The sequence below is a fragment of the Pecten maximus genome, chromosome 4, assembly GCF_902652985.1.
Source record: "Pecten maximus chromosome 4, xPecMax1.1, whole genome shotgun sequence".
Taxonomy (NCBI): domain Eukaryota; kingdom Metazoa; phylum Mollusca; class Bivalvia; order Pectinida; family Pectinidae; genus Pecten; species Pecten maximus.
In genome coordinates, this window is record NC_047018.1 from 17,848,931 (window position 1) to 17,870,102 (window position 21,172).

The window sequence follows — 21,172 nt, forward strand, 5'->3', positions numbered from 1 at the left end:
AAATAAATATCTGTGCTATTAATAAAATGTCATCAGACTTCATTACAGTATTATATCGTATTAATATCCTGTACTAAGACCAGTTGGCCATTCCTTAACCTCTACATCTAAGTCACATGAGGGTTTATTGAAAGACAATTCAATCATATTTCATGGAATTTTTACTGCACAGTAATAGATATGGGTGATCTATAAGTTTGGTTCTATTACCAGACATGAGTTATATGCTTGATTTGTATAAAATAAACAAAAGTGTTAAGTACTCTGTAGGGGAATCATGTTTATATAAAACACTCAAACCTGCTACACTTCCTGTAGTAAGGCTGCCCCACCATTACCAGTCCACTGCGTACTCGGATGTTGTGTCCAAACCAGCTGTACGCCTGTAAACAGTTTATATATAATTAACTACACTACAGCTCCTACATATGACTATAACCTCCAAGGGTCAATTAAAACGATATGTTCAACTGAAAGTTTGTCCGATGAAGATGATAATTTGTATACATATCATACCAGAATGTATTCACTGGTATTTCACATAAATTTTTACTGTGTTAATAGCTATACAGGCCAATATCTACACACTTACCTGTTTATTCTGCAGGTTCCACTTGGCAATCAACGATTCAAATGTTATCACCATGTGTCCTGAAATAGAATAAAAGGTATCAAAATATCATTATTATTATCAGGAGAAAAAATAGTATCTCTAAAAGAAAAAAGGCTAATGTAAAAATAGATCAGTATTTAAGGAAAAATCATGAAGAATACTATAGGATGTCTTGACAGATATTAATAAAGTCAGCTAGATCTCATAAAGTTTCTTACAATGAATTATTTTTATAACATCATAGTCAAGATTATTGACCTGTATAAGCTTGAATAAAGGTCAGTGCTAACACAATTTCACTCTGATTAGACACCAACTCATAGTATGATTAGGAGGATTACTGACCAAAGTGCTAAATTAATACCGACACCAGTAAGCTTGTCTGGAGAGCCAAATACTGACCTGAGTAAGTTTGACTAGAGTATTCAATACTGACCTGAGTAAGCTTGACTAGAGTACTCAATACTGACCTGAGTAAGTTTGACTAGAGGACTCAATACTGACCTGAGTAAGCTTGACTAGAGTACTCAATACTGACCTCAGTAAGTTTGACTAGAGTACCCAATACTGACCTGAGTAAGCTTGACTAGAGGCTCAATACTGACCTGAGTAAGTTTGACTTGAGGACTCAATACTGACCTGGGTAAGCTTGACTGGAGGGCTCAATACTGACCTGAGTAAGTTTGACTTGAGGGCTCAATACTGACCTGAGTAAGCTGGAACTAGAGGGCTCAATACTGACCTGAGTAAGCTGGTCTAGAGGGCTCAATACTGACCTGAGTGAGCTTGACTAGAGTACTCAGTACTGACCTGAGTAAGCTTGACTTGAGGGAAGTGCTGACATGAGTAAGCTTGACTAGAGTACTCAATACTGACCTGAGTAAGCTGGACTAGAGTACTCAATACTGACCTGAGTAAGCTGGACTAGAGGACTCAATACTGACCTGAGTAAGCTTGACTAGAGGGCTCAATACTGACCTGAGTAAGCTTGACTTGAGGACTCAATACTGACCTGAGTAAGTTTGACTAGAGGGCTCAATACTAACCTCAGTAAGCTTGACTAGAGGGCTCAATACTGACCAGAGTAAGCTTGACTTGAGGACTCAATACTGACCTGAGTAAGCTTAACTAGAGGGCTCAATACTGACCTGAGTAAGCTTGACTAGAGGGCTCAATACTGACTTGAGTAAGTTTGACTAGAGTACTCAATACTGACCTGAGTAAGCTTTACTAGAGGGCTCAATACTGACCTGAGTAAGCTTGACTTGAGGACTCAATACTGACCTGAGTAAGTTTGACTAGAGGGCTCAATACTGACATGAGTAAGCTTGACTAGAGTACTCAATACTGACCTGAGTAAGCTGGAACTAGAGGGCTCAATACTGACCTGAGTAAGCTGGACTAGAGGGCTCAATACTGACCTGGGTAAGCTTGACTAGAGTACTCAGTACTGACCTGAGTAAGCTTGACTTGAGGGAAGTGCTGACATGAGTAAGCTTGACTAGAGTACTCAATACTGACCTGAGTAAGCTGGACTAGAGGGCTCAATACTGACCTGAGTAAGCTTGACTAGAGGGATCAATACTGACCTGAGTAAGCTTGACTAGAGGGATCAATACTGACTGAGTAAGCTTGACTAGAGTACTCAATACTGACCTCATTAAGCTTGACTTGAAGGCTCAATACTGACCTCAGTAAGCTTGACTAGAGGGTTCAATACTGACCTGAGTAAGTTTGACTAGAGGGCTCAATACTGACCTCAGTAAGCTTGACTAGAGGACTCAATACTGACCTAAGTAAGCTTGACTTGAAGGCTCAATACTGACCTCAGTAAGCTTGACTAGAGGGTTCAATACTGACCTGAGTAAGTGTGACTAGAGGGCTCAATACTGACCTCAGTAAGCTTGACTTGAAGGCTCAATACTGACCTGAGTAAGTTTGACTTGAGGACTCAATACTGACATGTGTAAGCTGGACTAGAGGGCTCAATACTGACCTGAGTAAGCTTGACTAGAGGACTCAATACTGACCTCAGTAAGCTTGACTTGAAGGCTCAATACTGACCTGTGTAAGCTGGACTAGAGGGCTCAATACTGACCTGAGTAAGCTTGACTTGAGGGATCAATACTGACATGAGTAAGCTTGACTAGAGGACTCAATACTGACCTGAGTAAGCTTGACTTGAGGGAAGTGCTGACACAATTCCACTCTGATTTGCCACCAACTGATAGTATGGTGTCCCCAACAGTAGGTCATGGTGGCCATCCTTGTTAATGTCACCCGTTGTCATGGTAAACCCAAGGTTACAGTACTGACTCTATATTAACAAACAGAACAAATTATCAACAAACCACCCCTATTATGATATTTCTAACTCTCCATTGGTTATTTTTATATTAAAAGATCCCTCTACAATACCAAGCCAGATTACAGATTTTCTGGAGACTGATTTTAAGGTTTATTAAACAGTTCACTTTGAAACTTGTCAATCCTTATTGTCTCTAATATATTTGATTATACAATACAATAGAGATCAGATGATATCCTACCTGACACGTGATTGTTATATTCGGCTGGTACAGGGTGGCATTGGTTCTCAGTTTACCATAGTAGATATACACGGCCCCCTGTAATTAAATCACAAAAGTAGAGAAACACAGCCCCCTGTAATTACATCACAGTACACAAAAGTAGATAAAAACAGCCCCCTTGTAATTACATCACAGTACACAAAAGTAGATAAAAACAGCCCCCTTGTAATTACATCACTGTACACAAAAGTAGATATACACGACCCCCTGTAATTACATCACTGTACACAAAGGTAGATAAACACAGCCCCCTGTAATTACATCACTGTACACAAAGGTAGATAAACACAGCCCCCTTGTAATTACATCACTGTACACAAAAGTAGATAAAAACAGCCCCCTTGTAATTACATCACTGTACACAAAAGTAGATAAACACAGCCCCCTGTAATTACATCACTGTACACAAAAGTAGATAAACACAGCCCCCTTGTAATTACATCACTGTACACAAAAGTAGATAAACACAGCCCCCTGTAATTACATCACTGTACACAAAAGTAGATAAAAACAGCCCCTTTTAATTACATCACTGTACACAAAAGTAGAGAAACACAGCCCCCTGTAATTACATCACTGTACACATAAGTAGATAAACACGGCCCCCTGTAATTACATCACTGTACACAAAAGTAGATAAAAACAGCCCCTTGTAATTACATCACAGTACACATAATTAGATAAACACGGCCCCCTGTAATTACATCACAGTACACATAAGTAGATAAACACGGCCCCCTGTAATTACATCACAGTACACATAAATAGATAAACACAGCCCCCTGTAATTACATCACTGTACACAAAAGTAGATAAAAACAGCCCCCTTGTAATTACATCACTGTACACAAAAGTAGATAAAAACGGCCCCCTGTAATTAAATCACAAAAGTAGAGAAACACAGCCCCCTGTAATTACATCACTGTACACAAAAGTAGATAAAAACAGCCCCTTGTAATTACATCACAGTACACATAATTAGATAAAAACAGCCCCCTGTAATTACATCACAGTACACATAATTAGATAAACACAGCCCCCTGTAATTACATCACAGTACACATAATTAGATAAACACTGCCCCCTTGTAATTACATCACAGTACACAATCGTAGATAAAAACAGCCCCTTGTAATTACATCACAGTACACATAATTAGATAAAAACAGCCCCCTTGTAATTACATCACTGTACACAAAAGTAGATAAACACGGCCCCCTGTAATTACATCACTGTACACAAAAGTAGATAAACACGGCCCCTTGTAATTACATCACAGTACACATAATTAGATAAACACAGCCCCCTGTAATTACATCACTGTACACAAAAGTAGATAAAAACAGCCCCTTGTAATTACATCACAGTACACAACCGTAGATAAAAACAGCCCATTGTAATTACATCACAGTTCACAATTGTAGATAAACACAGCCCCCTTGTAATTACATCACAGTACGTACACAACCGTAGATAAACACTGCTTCTTGTAATTACATCACAAAAGTATGGCACAGGTCTGATTTCATTTAAGACAAAACCAGGACCATGCACAGCTCATAAGTAAAAGTCTTGTCTTATACTGTAACAGCTTTTCTTTCTAGGATTTTTAAGTTGGTTGCCATAGTAGCTATCTAAAAAGTAGCATATTGGATCCAAATTTCAGTTAATAGCTTATTAGGGAAAACTTTCCTTTTAATTGAAGTAGTGATAACTGAATTTTCAAGATGGCTGAAAGGACAGCCATCTTGAACATAACATGGGGCCAAAATTCATTTAGGATCTTCTGTAGATGTGTGGTTAAAATTCACTTAGGACCATCTGTGGACCATTCACAACTTAGGGGAAGTCCTGCTTCGATAGAAGTAAGAATAACATGATGTTTTAGAGAGCGATCATATTGAATATGAAAAGGGATCAACTTTCATTTGGCCAATCTGTGGGTAAGGGTTTACTCTTTAGTGCAGGTTCCTTGTCTGTTATCAAATTAAAGTGGCATAACGATAATGAGAAAAGTTTACTGACAGATGGACAGACAAGGGATGATGAGTTCCTCTAGTTCCTGACTAGCTGAGCTAATAAGGGAATTCACTCTGATAATAGTAATTTTACAGTCTGTGATACAGAGATAAACAACTTCAGGAATACTACAAAACAGAAGTCATACAATGTAGTACACTGGAACTAAAGCCTTATATATAAAAGAATACTTAACTAAAGTCTTATATTGTAAAGAGTACTAGAACTCATGTCTTATTTATTAAAGAATACTAGAACTGAAGTCTTCTATATTAAAGAATACTAGAACTCAAGTCTTATATATTAAAGAAAACAACAACTCAAGTCTTACATTGTAGTCAAGCTGTCCATGGTTCCTGAAGGCTGGAGCTCCTACAGCTACATCTAGGTTTCCATCCTGGTTAATATCCAAAACGGCCACAGACGTACCAAATAGGGACTGGGCCTGGAAATATACAACAGGTGTCACAGAACATCAGGTGTCCATTACAGGTATGGATGTACCAAACTGGAATTAGTGTGGAAATATATGACAGGTATCTCAAAAAATATTACCTGTGGAGGGCCACATGGTACTTTGTATATTGCCCTGGGAAGTGTTCTACATAAGTTACCTGTGGAGGACCCTGGGGACTGTTGTATATTAGTTACCTGTAGAGGACCCTGGGGACTGTTGTATATTAGTTACCTGTGGAGGACCCTCGGGACTGTTGTATATAAGTTACCTGTGGAGGACCCTGGGGACTGTTGTATATTAGTTACCTGTGGAGGACCCTGGGGACTGTTGTATATTAGTTACCTGTAGAGGACCCTGGGGACTGTTGTATATTAGTTACCTGTAGAGGACCCTGGGGACTGTTGTATATTAGTTACCTGTGGAGGACCCTGGGGACTGTTTAGGGGATAGTATGTTGTTTTGAGACTGATAGGTCGGGAGTTTAAACCAAATTTCATGTTCTAATCGCCAGTATAGCCACAAAAAACAATGTACTAAGGATGACAATTTAGCCCTGTTGTGCCTTCTTTCTCTCTCTATCGCCTGGCTGGCTAGTTATAGATAAACTTAATATACAAGGATGACAATCTAGCCTTGCTGGGCCCCTTTTCTCTGAATCCACTGGATAATTTTAGATAAACTTAATACACAAGGATGACAATCTAGCCCTGTTAGGCCTTTTTCTCTCTCTATAGCCTGACTAGTTAAAGATAAACTTAAGATACAAGGATGACAATCTAGCCCTGTTGGGCCTTTTTCTCACTCTATAGCCTGGCTGGCTAGTTACAGATAAACTTAATATACAAGGATGACAATATCAGAGCCTTGCTGGGCCTTTTCTCTCATGTACATATCACTATGCATACTGCAGAGTAAATCCAAATATGTCATTAAATCTTCGGTAACAGGACTTTCACAACAATCCAAACACGCCGCTTCGTCAACATACAGATGAAAGTCTCGTCAGTATGGGCGTGGCCAATTGATCGACTTTGAAAGCTTCTTTCTGATTGGTCAGTCCGCTTGGAACTTGATGCCATATTGTTTTGACTAGAAACGGGGTGTGGCTAAACACGATTGATCATGGTTCTATCGCAGATTAGAACATGGTCTGTAACCAATCAAAACACGCGTTGCAAACGAATCGTGTTAGAATATATATTAGTTACCTCTGGAGGACCGTGAAGGGTACAGTTGGTTTGGTTATTCATGTTAAGTAGATAGTAGGCTCCTTTAGCAACAGGTAATCCATTGTCTGACCCTGTCAATCAAACATTATCACAAATTAACACATGGATCAAGAGCAGGGAATTTGTTTTCTCACTTTAAACACATTTGTGTAAATGTTTTACCTGCTTTGAGAAGCAGGAGAAGACAACTCTCAATAATAATATGAAATTAATTGTGATCTCAGACTTACAATACATTGTATATCTTACATAAACATAAGTCTGAGACATGGTAAAGACTGGTTACTTACCATATAAAATATAAACCCTGCCCTGGTCAGGACTACCTCCTCCCGAGTATCCTGGGGCCCCCACCACCAAGTCATCGTTATCGTCTCCGTTAAGGTCACCAACAGCAAGTGACCTACATTATATACCATGAACATTGTATTTCAACCTTCAGAAAATTACCTAGCTGTGTAACAATTTGACAGATCAATTTATTGTCATCATACATACAACCATTACTTTGTTAACGGAAATGTGAAATATCTGAATACAAAATTATATTTTGCTTCATTTTGAATTACACAGCTGTGAACAACAGGGTCAGCATAAGGGACCCAAATGAATGCATATGTTGATTGGAGACATATATATGTGTGTGTATGGCACTATCCCCACTGTGTAGAAGGATTCTTGAGTAATTTTTTTAAATATAAAAGGGCCATAACTCCATTCATCCATCAGAAATCCGTTCATTTACACTCATCTGCTGTAACATCAGATGTACTTTCACTGTTCCAAGCTGCAATCTAAATCTACCACACAAAGAAACAAAATGCCCTCATGCCTTAAAGGTCACCTGAATTTTAATATAATTTGGTAGATTTGATTTCTGTGACCTTGAATATGAGGTCAATGTGTTCACTCCAGCATACTACAGTCAAAATATATCGTTTCTATGTGTGTTGGTCCTCCAGAAGACATTTAAAGGATTTAAGCATATTTGAGTCTGGTGGCCGTAAATGAAGGTCAAGGGCATACTCATTCATTTGAACCATTGTTAGAGCCCTTTACCTATGCATGCTATAGGCCCAATATCCGGTTTCTAGGCCTCTTTAAAGTTTTAGCATTTATAACTCCACGACCTTGAATGAAGGTCAAGTTCATTCATTGGCATTCATTTGAACACTCTTGATAGTCCTTTAACCCAGCATGCTATAGGCACAATATCAGGTCTCTAGGCCTCTTGGTTAATGAGGAGAAATTGTTTGAAGATTTTAGGATATTTGACCTCTGTGACCTTGAATGAGGGTCAAAGTCATTCATTTGAACAATCTTGATAGCCCTATGCCCAGCATGATATAGACCCAATATCAGGTCTCTAGGCTTCTTGGTTAATGTGAAGAAGTGGTTTAAAGATTTCAGAATATTTGAGAAAAAGTCGAAAATGTAAATTGTTTACGAACGGATGACACACAACAATGGACAAAAGGCAAATAGAAAAGGTCACTTGACACTTCGTCTCAGGTAACCTACAAATCTGGTGAAAAAATTCTAAAGGGCCATAACTCTGGAAAATAGTAAAACCAGAGATTCCTTTCTTATGCAGATTTACATATATGTATACATATCAAAATAAAGGGGACACACAGACACACAGACATATTCTCCTATGGAGTCCCAGGTACAGTAAGGGAGACTATACCTTAAATAAAAAAAATCATTATGAATTGTTTACCAGCCAAACTTTGAGAATCTCTCGGGTGTGTAGTATATGCCCATCTGATTTGGACTATCTCTTGGTAGCTCCGCTTCCTTCTTTTTAAGTAATTTCATCTTTTCCTCCCTGATCCTCTTCCTCTTTGCCAGTAGTGTGTCTCGCTTTTTTTCTAATAAAGACTAATCAAGATACACTGCATATCATTTTGACTGTCATTAATGGGAACATAGATAAAAAGTATAAAAATCATGGATACATTATGGGTATATTAATTAGCTGACAGGATTAACAGATATTGCTGCAGTTTTTGGAACATCAGAGCCTATAGACTGGTTTGATTAGTATCCCTCTGTAAGTTTACCCTAATCTTGTAGCCTGGTTTGATATGTATCCCCCTGTAAGTTTACCCTAATCTTGTAGCCTGGTTTGATAAGTATCCCCCTGTAAGTTTACCCTAATCTTGTAGCCTGGTTTGATAACCATCCCCTGTAAGTTTACCCTAATCTTGTAGCCTGGTTTGATATGTATCCCCTGTAAGTTTACCCTAATCTTGTAGCCTGGTTTGATAAGTATCCCCCTGTAAGTTTACCCTAATCTTGTAGCCTGGTTTGATAAGTATCCCCCTGTAAGTTTACCCTAATCTTGTAGCCTGGTTTGATAAGTACCCCCTGTAAGTTTACCCTAATCTTGTAGCCTGGTTTGATTAGTATCCCCTGTAAGTTTACCCTAATCTTGTAGCCTGGTTTGATTAGTATCCCCTGTAAGTTTACACTAATCTTGTAGCCTGGTTTGATAAGTATCCCCCTGTAAGTTTACCCTAATCTTGTAGCCTGGTTTGATAAGTATCCCCCTGTAAGTTTACCCTAATCTTGTAGCCTGGTTTGATCAGTATCCCCTGTAAGTTTACCCTAATCTTGTAGCCTGGTTTGATAAGTATCCCCCTGTAAGTTTACCCTAATCTTGTAGCCTGGTTTGATAAGTATCCCCCTGTAAGTTTACCCTAATCTTGTAGCCTGGTTTGATATGTATCCCCTGTAAGTTTACCCTAATCTTGTAGCCTGGTTTGATAAGTATCCCCCTGTAAGTTTACCCTAATCTTGTAGCCTGGTTTGATAAGTATCCCCCTGTAAGTTTACCCTAATCTTGTAGCCTGGTTTGATAAGTATCCCCTGTAAGTTTACCCTAATCTTGTAGCCTGGTTTGATAAGTATCCCCCTGTAAGTTTACCCTAATCTTGTAGCCTGGTTTGATAAGTATCCCCCTGTAAGTTTACCCTAATCTTGTAGCCTGCTTTGATAAGTATCCCCCTGTAAGTTTACCCTAATCTTGTAGCCTGGTTTGATAAGTATCCCCCTGTAAGTTTACCCTAATCTTGTAGCCTGGTTTGATAAGTATCCCCTGTAAGTTTACCCTAATCTTGTAGCCTGGTTTGATAAGTATCCACCTGTAAGTTTACCCTAATCTTGTAGCCTGGTTTGATAAGTATCCCCCTGTAAGTTTACCCTAATCTTGTAGCCTGGTTTGATAAGTATCCCCCTGTAAGTTTACCCTAATCTTGTAGCCTGGTTTGATAAGTATCCCCCACTAAGTTTACCCTAATCTTGTAGCCTAGTTTGATAAGTATCCCCCTGTAAGTTTACCCTAATCTTGTAGCCTGGTTTGATAACCATCCCCCTGTAAGTTTACCCTAATCTTGTAGCCTGGTTTGATAAGTATCCCCTGTAAGTTTACCCTAATCTTGTAGCCTAGTTTGATTAGTATCCCCACTAAGTTTACCCTAATCTTGTAGCCTGGTTTGATATGTATCCCCTGTAAGTTTACCCTAATCTTGTAGCCTGGTTTGATAAGTATCCCCCTGTAAGTTTACCCTAATCTTGTAGCCTGGTTTGATAACCATCCCCCTGTAAGTTTACCCTAATCTTGTAGCCTGGTTTGATAAGTATCCCCTGTAAGTTTACCCTAATCTTGTAGCCTAGTTTGATTAGTATCCCCACTAAGTTTACCCTAATCTTGTAGCCTGGTTTGATATGTATCCCCTGTAAGTTTACCCTAATCTTGTAGCCTGGTTTGATAAGTATCCCCCTGTAAGTTTACCCTAATCTTGTAGCCTGGTTTGATAACTATCCCCCTGTAAGTTTACCCTAATCTTGTAGCCTGGTTTGATAAGTATCCCCCTGTAAGTTTACCCTAATCTTGTAGCCTAGTTTGATAGTATCCCCACTAAGTTTACCCTAATCTTGTAGCCTGGTTTGATATGTATCCCCTGTAAGTTTACCCTAATCTTGTAGCCTGGTTTGATAAGTATCCCCCTGTAAGTTTACCCTAATCTTGTAGCCTGGTTTGATATGTATCCCCTGTAAGTTTACCCTAATCTTGTAGCCTGGTTTGATAAGTATCCCCCTGTAAGTTTACCCTAATCTTGTAGCCTGGTTTGATAACTATCCCCCACTAAGTTTACCCTAATCTTGTAGCCTGGTTTGATAAGTATCCCCCTGTAAGTTTACCCTAATCTTGTAGCCTGGTTTGATAAGTATCCCCCTGTAAGTTTACCCTAATCTTGTAGCCTGGTTTGATATGTATCCCCTGTAAGTTTACCCTAATCTTGTAGCCTGGTTTGATAAGGATAAGTATCCCCTGTAAGTTTACCCTAATCTTGTAGCCTGGTTTGATAAGTATCCCCCTGTAAGTTTACCCTAATCTTGTAGCCTGGTTTGATAAGTATCCCCCTGTAAGTTTACCCTAATCTTGTAGCCTGGTTTGATAAGTATCCCCCTGTAAGTTTACCCTAATCTTGTAGCCTGGTTTGATAAGTATCCCCCTGTAAGTTTACCCTAATCTTGTAGCCTGGTTTGATAACTATCCCCCACTAAGTTTACCCTAATCTTGTAGCCTGGTTTGATAAGTATCCCCCTGTAAGTTTACCCTAATCTTGTAGCCTGGTTTGATAACTATCCCCCACTAAGTTTACCCTAATCTTGTAGCCTGGTTTGATAACTATCCCCCACTAAGTTTACCCTAATCTTGTAGCCTGGTTTGATAAGCTATCCCGATGTAAGTTTACCCTAATCTTGTAGCCTGGTTTGATAAGTATCCCCCTGTAAGTTTACCCTAATCTTGTAGCCTGGTTTGATAACTATCCCCCACTAAGTTTACCCTAATCTTGTAGCCTGGTTTGATAAGCATCCCCCTGTAAGTTTACCCTAATCTTGTAGCCTGGTTTGATAAGTATCCCTTTGTAAGTTTACCCTAATCATGTAGCCTGGTTTGATAAGTATCCCCCACTAAGTTTACCCTAATATTGTAGCCTGGTTTGATAACTATCCCCTATAAGTTTACCCTAATCTTGTAGCCTGGTTTGATAACCATCCCCTGTAAGTTTACCCTAATCTTGTAGCCTGGTTTGATAAGTATCCCCCTGTAAGTTTACCCTAATCTTGTAGCCTGGTTTGATAAGTATCCCCCTGTAAGTTTACCCTAATCTTGTAGCCTGGTTTGATAACTATCCCCTGTAAGTTTACCCTAATCTTGTAGCCTGGTTTGATAAGTATTCCCCTTTAAGTTTACCCTAATCTTGTAGCCTGGTTTGATATGTATTCCCCTGTAAGTTTACCCTAATCTTGTAGCCTGGTTTGATAAGTATCCCCCTGTAAGTTTACCCTAATCTTGTAGCCTGGTTTGATAAGTATCCCCTGTAAGTTTACCCTAATCTTGTAGCCTGGTTTGATAAGTATCCCCACTAAGTTTACCCTAATCTTGTAGCCTGGTTTGATAAGTATCCCCACTAAGTTTACCCTAATCTTGTAGCCTGGTTTGATATGTATCCCCTGTAAGTTTACCCTAATCTTGTAGCCTGGTTTGATATGTATCCCCTGTAAGTTTACCCTAATCTTGTAGCCTGGTTTGATAAGTATCCCCTGTAAGTTTACCCTAATCTTGTAGCCTGGTTTGATAAGTATCCCCCTGTAAGTTTACCCTAATCTTGTAGCCTGGTTTGATAAGTATCCCCCTGTAAGTTTACCCTAATCTTGTAGCCTGGTTTGATAACTATCCCCCTGTAAGTTTACCCTAATCTTGTAGCCTGGTTTGATAAGTATCCCCTGTAGTTTACCCTAATCTTGTAGCCTGGTTTGATAAGTATCCCCCTGTAAGTTTACCCTAATCTTGTAGCCTGGTTTGATAAGTATCCCCCTGTAAGTTTACCCTAATCTTGTAGCCTGGTTTGATAAGTATCCCCCTGTAAGTTTACCCTAATCTTGTAGCCTGGTTTGATTAGTATCCCCTGTAAGTTTACCCTAATCTTGTAGCCTGGTTTGATTAGTATCCCCCTGTAAGTTTACCCTAATCTTGTAGCCTGGTTTGATAAGTATCCCCCTGTAAGTTTACCCTAATCTTGTAGCCTGGTTTGATAAGTATCCCCTGTAAGTTTACCCTAATCTTGTAGCCTGGTTTGATAAGTATCCCCCGTAAGTCTACCCTAATCTTGTAGCCTGGTTTGATAAGTATCCCCTGTAAGTTTACCCTAATCTTGTAGCCTGGTTTGATAACTATCCCCCTGTAAGTTTACCCTAATCTTGTAGCCTGGTTTGATAAGTATCCCCCTGTAAGTTTACCCTAATCTTGTAGCCTGGTTTGATAAGTATCCCCCACTAAGTCTACCCTAATCTTGTAGCCTGGTTTGATAAGTATCCCCCTGTAAGTTTACCCTAATCTTGTAGCCTGGTTTGATAAGTATCCCCCTGTAAGTTTACCCTAATCTTGTAGCCTGGTTTGATAACTATCCCCCACTAAGTTTACCCTAATCTTGTAGCCTGGTTTGATAAGTATCCCCCTGTAAGTTTACCCTAATCTTGTAGCCTGGTTTGATAAGTATCCCCCACTAAGTTTACCCTAATCTTGTAGCCTGGTTTGATAAGTATCCCCACTAAGTTTACCCTAATCTTGTAGCCTGGTTTGATAAGTATCCCCCTGTAAGTTTACCCTAATCTTGTAGCCTGGTTTGATAAGTATCCCCCTGTAAGTTTACCCTAATCTTGTAGCCTGGTTTGATAACTATCCCCCACTAAGTTTACCCTAATCTTGTAGCCTGGTTTGATAAGTATCCCCCTGTAAGTTTACCCTAATCTTGTAGCCTGGTTTGATAAGTATCCCCCTGTAAGTTTACCCTAATCTTGTAGCCTGGTTTGATAAGTATCCCCCTTAAGTTTACCCTAATCTTGTAGCCTGGTTTGATAACTATCCCCCTGTAAGTTTACCCTAATCTTGTAGCCTGGTTTGATAAGTATCCCCTGTAAGTTTACCCTAATCTTGTAGCCTGGTTTGATAAGTATCCCCTGTAAGTTTACCCTAATCTTGTAGCCTGGTTTGATAACTATCCCCCAGTAAGTTTACCCTAATCTTGTAGCCTGGTTTGATAAGTATCCCCACTAAGTTTACCCTAATCTTGTAGCCTGGTTTGATAAGTATCCCCCCTGTAAGTTTACCCTAATCTTGTAGCCTGGTTTGATAAGTATCCCCCTGTAAGTTTACCCTAATCTTGTAGCCTGGTTTGATAAGTATCCCCCTGTAAGTTTACCCTAATCTTGTAGCCTGGTTTGATAAGTATCCCCACTAAGTTTACCCTAATCTTGTAGCCTGGTTTGATAAGTATCCCCCTGTAAGTTTACCCTAATCTTGTAGCCTGGTTTGATAACTATCCCCACTTAAGTTTACCCTAATCTTGTAGCCTGGTTTGATAAGTATCCCCACTAAGTTTACCCTAATCTTGTAGCCTGGTTTGATAAGTATCCCCTGTAAGTTTACCCTAATCTTGTAGCCTGGTTTGATAACTATTCCCCTGTAAGTTTACCCTAATCTTGTAGCCTGGTTTGATAAGTATCCCCCTGTAAGTTTACCCTAATCTTGTAGCCTGGTTTGATAAGTATCCCCCTGTAAGTTTACCCTAATCTTGTAGCCTGGTTTGATAAGTATCCCCCTGTAAGTTTACCCTAATCTTGTAGCCTGGTTTGATAACTATCCCCTGTTAGTTTACCCTAATCTTGTAGCCTGGTTTGATAAGTATCCCCACTAAGTTTACCCTAATCTTGTAGCCTGGTTTGATAACTATCCCCCCGTAAGTTTACCCTAATCTTGTAGCCTGGTTTGATAAGTATCCCCTGTTAGTTTACCCTAATCTTGTAGCCTGGTTTGATAAGTATCCCCTGTTAGTTTACCCTAATCTTGTAGCCTGGTTTGATAACTATCCCCCAGTAAGTTTACCCTAATCTTGTAGCCTGGTTTGATAAGTATCCCCCACTAAGTTTACCCTAATCTTGTAGCCTGGTTTGATAAGTATCCCCCCGTAAGTTTACCCTAATCTTGTAGCCTGGTTTGATAAGTATCCCCCTGTAAGTTTACCCTAATCTTGTAGCCTGGTTTGATAAGTATCCCCCTGTAAGTTTACCCTAATCTTGTAGCCTGGTTTGATAAGTATCCCCACTAAGTTTACCCTAATCTTGTAGCCTGGTTTGATAAGTATCCCCCTGTAAGTTTACCCTAATCTTGTAGCCTGGTTTGATAACTATCCCCACTTAAGTTTACCCTAATCTTGTAGCCTGGTTTGATAAGTATCCCCACTAAGTTTACCCTAATCTTGTAGCCTGGTTTGATAAGTATCCCCTGTAAGTTTACCCTAATCTTGTAGCCTGGTTTGATAACTATCCCCTGTAAGTTTACCCTAATCTTGTAGCCTGGTTTGATAAGTATCCCCCTGTAAGTTTACCCTAATCTTGTAGCCTGGTTTGATAAGTATCCCCCTGTAAGTTTACCCTAATCTTGTAGCCTGGTTTGATAAGTATCCCCCTGTAAGTTTACCCTAATCTTGTAGCCTGGTTTGATAACTATCCCCTGTAAGTTTACCCTAATCTTGTAGCCTGGTTTGATTAGTATCCCCTGTAAGTTTACCCTAATCTTGTAGCCTGGTTTGATAAGTATCCCCTGTAAGTTTACCCTCATCTTGTAGCCTGGTTTGATATGTATCCCCCTGTAAGTTTACCCTAATCTTGTAGCCTGGTTTGATAAGTATCCCCACTAAGTTTACCCTAATCTTGTAGCCTGGTTTGATAACTATCCCCCACTAACTTTACCCTAATCTTGTAGCCTGGTTTGATAAGTATCCCCCTGTAGGCCTTCTCCACAACAAGGTCATCCTGTGTTAGACCAAGTAGGTCAGGCTGTCGAAAGAACCCATTCCTCTCCTTGTTGGTGGAAAGTCTAGAAAATTCCTGCGTTGATGTAGCTGTACAGTTGATGTAGAGTGGGTTGTGGGGGACCATACATGAGCTGAAAGGAGATTTCATAACAAGATACAAGTGAGGCCAAACCCATAACATGGTAAACAAAATTGACAAAACTTGTTAAGTTGTGTAATTTTCCGGAGGCTAGAACCTGGAAAATTTGTTTGATCACAGGATCTTTTAGGCTTTACATACCTGGTTCCATTCTCCAACATGTGGATGGTGCGGTTCCAAAGTCGAGCTGACCAACCTGCCATGTCATTTACCCCACCCAGGAAGTAGTCACGGTACTGATCCACTAGAAACGGGCTAGTATTGGCCACTGCAGCATAGGCCTGACAAACAATAAATATTACTAACAATTAATCTACATACACTTATAGAAGTAATATGTTTGTATAATCTACATACACTTATAGAAGTAATATGTTTGTATAATCTACATACACTTATAGAAGTAATATGTTTGTATAATCATGACTAAACAGTTTTGATGACTTCACTCTGTCAAGCACATGTATACTGAGGTTAAAACTGTACGAGATGATAATCAAACTGACAAGTCTTTTTGACAACACTATAATCCTGTCTGTTATACGAGTCTCACACTATCCTCAAAGCATTTCACTGTTTTTGAAGGAAAACTAAGCGTCTTCTATGATAAAGGCAATAATTTTCTTGTCAGATTATTACAATAGTTTTATGCCATACGGGAATACACATAACATTGTAGGAAGGGAGGTAATTAACAAGATTTACTTCGTCAGTGGATAATTAATCAAACCGAGTACATGTACATGTAATTCATCTTTTTTTTTAACAACAACTAAATCTTCAAGAGGACCAAAGTGCCTGTTATAATTGATTATATTTTTTTCTTTTGATCAAGTGAATTAATAAAGTTTTTTGGGGGTTCTTTTTGAGAGGAACATTTTGTACTGTTTATATAATCTGATTAAAAAACAGATCATCACTATGAACTACATTATAATGATCTGTATTTTAATCAGATTGATGTTTATTCTTAAATGAGGAAAAATAACACTTTTGAGTACATAGAATGAATTATGATACTTACTTCTGAACCTCCAACAATCTCAGCATACCTGTAATTATAATATACCTGTCAAACTTACAGCCAGTCTGTAACTATAATATACCTGTCAAACATAGGGCTAGCCTGTAATTATAATATACCTGTCAAACTTACAGCCAGTCTGTAATTATAATATACCTGTCAAACTTACAGCCAGTCTGCAATTATAATATACCTGTCAAACTTACAGCCAGCCTGTAATTTTAATATACATGTACCTGTCAAACTGACAGCCAGCCTGTAATTATAATATACCTGTCAAACTTACAGCCAGTCTGTAATTATAATATACCTGTCAAACTTACAGCCAGCCTGTAATTATAATATACCTGTCAAACTTACAGCCAGCCTGTAATTATAATATACCTGTCAAACTTACAGCCAGTCCTTAATTTTGATGGAGACAGTCATTAAATACCTCAGTCAATTATTACCGTAAACTATGGGTATAACAAAATTAAAATATCCTGAAAATAAAATGTTTTGTCATTAAAAAGAGTTCTAATGAGCTGTAGAATGGCCAGGAAATTTGAAACTTGTGCAGAATATCCCTGTTATGTTGAAATACATGTTCTTCAACTTTTTCAAATGTCAGTTTCACAAAATTGTTAAAAATTTTCGGTTTCATTTTTGCAATATACAAGCCTAAAAGGTGATAAAAACAAATGAAATATTCTTTAATATTTAATTGAGATATGAGTAACAGTATAAAGTTAGGATACTTACCCACCCACAAGGAGTAAAGTAGAACAGTTGTCTATGACAGGACGTGTGATCCTGGTCGTACCGTAAAATTCCTGGTAAATCATCGTCAGGTCATCTACAGGTACATACCTGTCAAAAAACACTTAGATAAAAAAAAAACTGTCACAAAACACTTAGATCAATATACCTGTCACAAAACACTCAGATCAAAATACCTGTCACAAAACACTTAGATCAATATACCTGTCACAAAACACTTAGATCACAATACCTGTCACAAAACACTCAGATCAAAATACCTGTCACAAAACACTTAGATCACAATACCTGTCACAAAACACTTAGATCAATATACCTGTCACAAAACACTCAGATCAAAATACCTGTCACAAAACACTTAGATCAATATACCTGTCACAAAACACTTAGATCACAATACCTGTCACAAAACACTCAGATCAAAATACCTGTCACAAAACACTTAGATCACAATACCTGTCATAAAACAATCAGATCACTATACCTGTCATAAAACACTCAAGATCACAATACCTATCATAAAACACTCAGATCACAATACCTGTCACAAAACACTCAGATCACAATACCTGTCACAAAACACTCAGATCACAATACCTGTCACAAAACACTCAGATCAAAATACCTGTTATAAAACACTCAGATCACTAACCTGCCACAAAACACTCAGATCACAATACCTGTCACTAAACACTCAGATCAAGATACCTGTCACAAAACACTCAGATTACGATACCTGTCACAAAACACTCAGATCACAATACCTGTCATAAAACACTCAGATCAAAATACCTGTCACAAAAACACTCAGATCAAAATACCTGTCACAAAACACTCAGATCACAATACCTGTCACAAAACACTCAGATCAAAATACCTGTCATAAAACACATAGATCACAATATCTGTCATAAAACACTCAGATCAAAATATCTGTCATAAAACACTCAGATCACTTTACCTGTCACAAAACACTCAGATCACATTACCTGTCACTAAACACTCAGATCAAAATACCTGTCATAAAACTCTCAGATCAAATCAGTAATTCATGCATAATTTACATATGACAAAACAATATATAACTTATAAAGAAATGAATTACAGAGAAAAATATAACAAAACAATTACATACTATTTATATAGAAAGTATTTTAACATTAGATAGAAATATCTCACACAGTAATGACAAGAATACTATACTAGTACAATAAGGATTCAACACTCACAATGTAACAAAATAATAAATCTCTAGCTTCTTGATTTATATGTTGGTGAAGCCTTAGCCCCAAGTGTCTCTTTATATATTCAATTCAACTTATTGCATTTTACATCCAAATAAAACACATCATGGATTGAAATGCAAACAATGTAACCAAATAGACAAACAAACAAATATAATATATCAGTGATGTATATTAGATATCATTGAATACACATACATTTGTTATTGAACATATACTTAACATTGTGAGTCTACTTTCCTCAGTTCAAAAGATTTTTCAATGAAGAGGATAATATCGCACAAAATCTGTGGTTCATTAGACGACAATAACATACCGGTATATAAATTTTGTTTATCGGGTAGACTTGTATTTATTTTAGATTTTTCAAAAAACTTTTTCCTAGGGGAAGAGTTGAAAATGCAGTGGAAAACAAAGTGAACCTCATCTTCAAGTGCGTTACAATTTTTACATAATCAAATTTGTCGAGGGATCTTTTGATATCTACCAGTCTCAATCTCTGAAATATGGTTGCTTAATCTGATTTTTGTAAGAAGTTGCCTGTGTTCAAAAGTATAAAGTATGAACTCTGGGAAAGATTTTTATCTTGGATATTGATCATTATTTACATACCATTCCTTGAGGGGGTCCATGAACATAGAAACATCCATGTCAAACAGGCTCATCACGTCGCCACCTGAAAATGTTAATGATAATAAACAAATTTTATATTCAAAATATACATTCAATGAGAAAATTCTTCCCTGGGCTTTATCAGCCCTCATTCTCTGACAAATCTTAAACCTTCCTATCCCTCATTATCACTGTCCTACGAACACCTGTTTCCATGGACACTTACCAAAATCTGCAGCAGCATGAGCATTGGTGTAGGAGCCATGGAAGTTTTCCTAAAAAAAAAAGATAACAATAAAATGTCATGCGAGTTCTCATATCTTGTCCTCGTATAGTTTACATAATCATGTGATATCTCATATCTTGTCCTCGTATGGTGTACATAATGATGTGATATCTCATATCGTGAAATTGTAATATAGATGTATTTGTAAGTTGTTTTAGGGAATAAGATGGTAATGTGGTTAATTTTCTAAGGCATGAAATCTCCCCAAGACAAAAGGCCCAAGGGCCTTAACGGTCATCTGACTCTAAATTAAAGACCCTTATATTATTGTAGTATGTATTCTCTGTAGCAAGTATATAGTGGCACTGTTGGCAATCTTGGATTTTTGACCGACCCAATAAATACAACACTTGGTCTGGACCAGATAATTTTTGGTAAGTTAGAGCTGAATCCCAATGGTGGAATTTGAGAAGAAGTTTGAAATAGGCATTGTTCAGGAAAACCATGATTGCACAATCATGTTACAAAATGTTTTTACGAGGCCGAAAAATAACAACACTTTGTTGGCCCTCCTTCCTTAACATCCTCACCAATTTCCAGCTCAAGATGGTGGCTATGACGGCCATCTTGGATTTCAGACAGACCCGAAAAATAACAACACTTGGTCGGGATCATATCAGGATCATTTCAGGCAAGTTTCAGCTCAATAGCACTAGTGGAACTTGAGAAGAAGATTGAAATGTGAAAAGTTTATGGACGGTCAGATGACCTAAAAATAGAAGTTTCTGCCTCTATATTTAACAGCTGTCATTGACCATACCTACCATCAGTAAACCTACTTACCATACTCATTGACCATACCTATCATCAGTAAACCTACTTACCATACTCATTGACCATACCTATCAGTAAACCTACTTACCATACTCATTGACCATACCTATCAGTAAACCTACTTACCATACTCATTGACCATACCTATCATCAGTAAACCTACTTACCATACCCATTGACCATACCTATCAGTAAACCTACTTACCATACCCATTGACCATACCTATCAGTAAGCCTACTTACCATACCCATTGACCATATCTATCAGTAAACCTACTTACCATACCCATTGACCATACCTATCAGTAAACCTACTTACCATACCCATTGACCATATCCATCATCAGTAAACCTACTTACCATACCCATTGACCATACCCATCATCAGTAAACCTACTAACCATACCCATTGACCATACCTATCAGTAAACCTACTTACCATACCCATTGACCATACCTATCAGTAAACCTACTTACCATACCCATTGACCATACCTATCAGTAAACCTACTTACCATACCCATTGACCAT

The 21,172-nt window shown here is 38.2% G+C and overlaps 1 protein-coding gene across 1 annotated transcript in view; it reads right to left on the reverse strand.

Moving 5' to 3' along the window:
• The window catches only part of LOC117326417 (phosphatidylinositol-glycan-specific phospholipase D-like), a 35,928-nt gene that overhangs the window by 10,004 nt on the left and 4,752 nt on the right, over nt 1–21,172 (reverse strand). Inside the window, exons 6-19 of the mRNA XM_033883166.1 lie at nt 19,808–19,856; nt 19,582–19,645; nt 17,708–17,815; nt 16,964–16,991; nt 16,081–16,220; nt 15,736–15,931; nt 8,633–8,793; nt 7,200–7,312; nt 6,889–6,980; nt 5,555–5,668; nt 3,163–3,240; nt 2,780–2,930; nt 593–651; nt 301–383 (exon numbers count right to left, since the gene is read on the reverse strand). Coding sequence (XP_033739057.1) covers nt 301–383; nt 593–651; nt 2,780–2,930; nt 3,163–3,240; nt 5,555–5,668; nt 6,889–6,980; nt 7,200–7,312; nt 8,633–8,793; nt 15,736–15,931; nt 16,081–16,220; nt 16,964–16,991; nt 17,708–17,815; nt 19,582–19,645; nt 19,808–19,856 — 1,436 coding nt within the window. The remainder of the gene's footprint in view (nt 1–300; nt 384–592; nt 652–2,779; nt 2,931–3,162; nt 3,241–5,554; nt 5,669–6,888; nt 6,981–7,199; nt 7,313–8,632; nt 8,794–15,735; nt 15,932–16,080; nt 16,221–16,963; nt 16,992–17,707; nt 17,816–19,581; nt 19,646–19,807; nt 19,857–21,172) is intronic.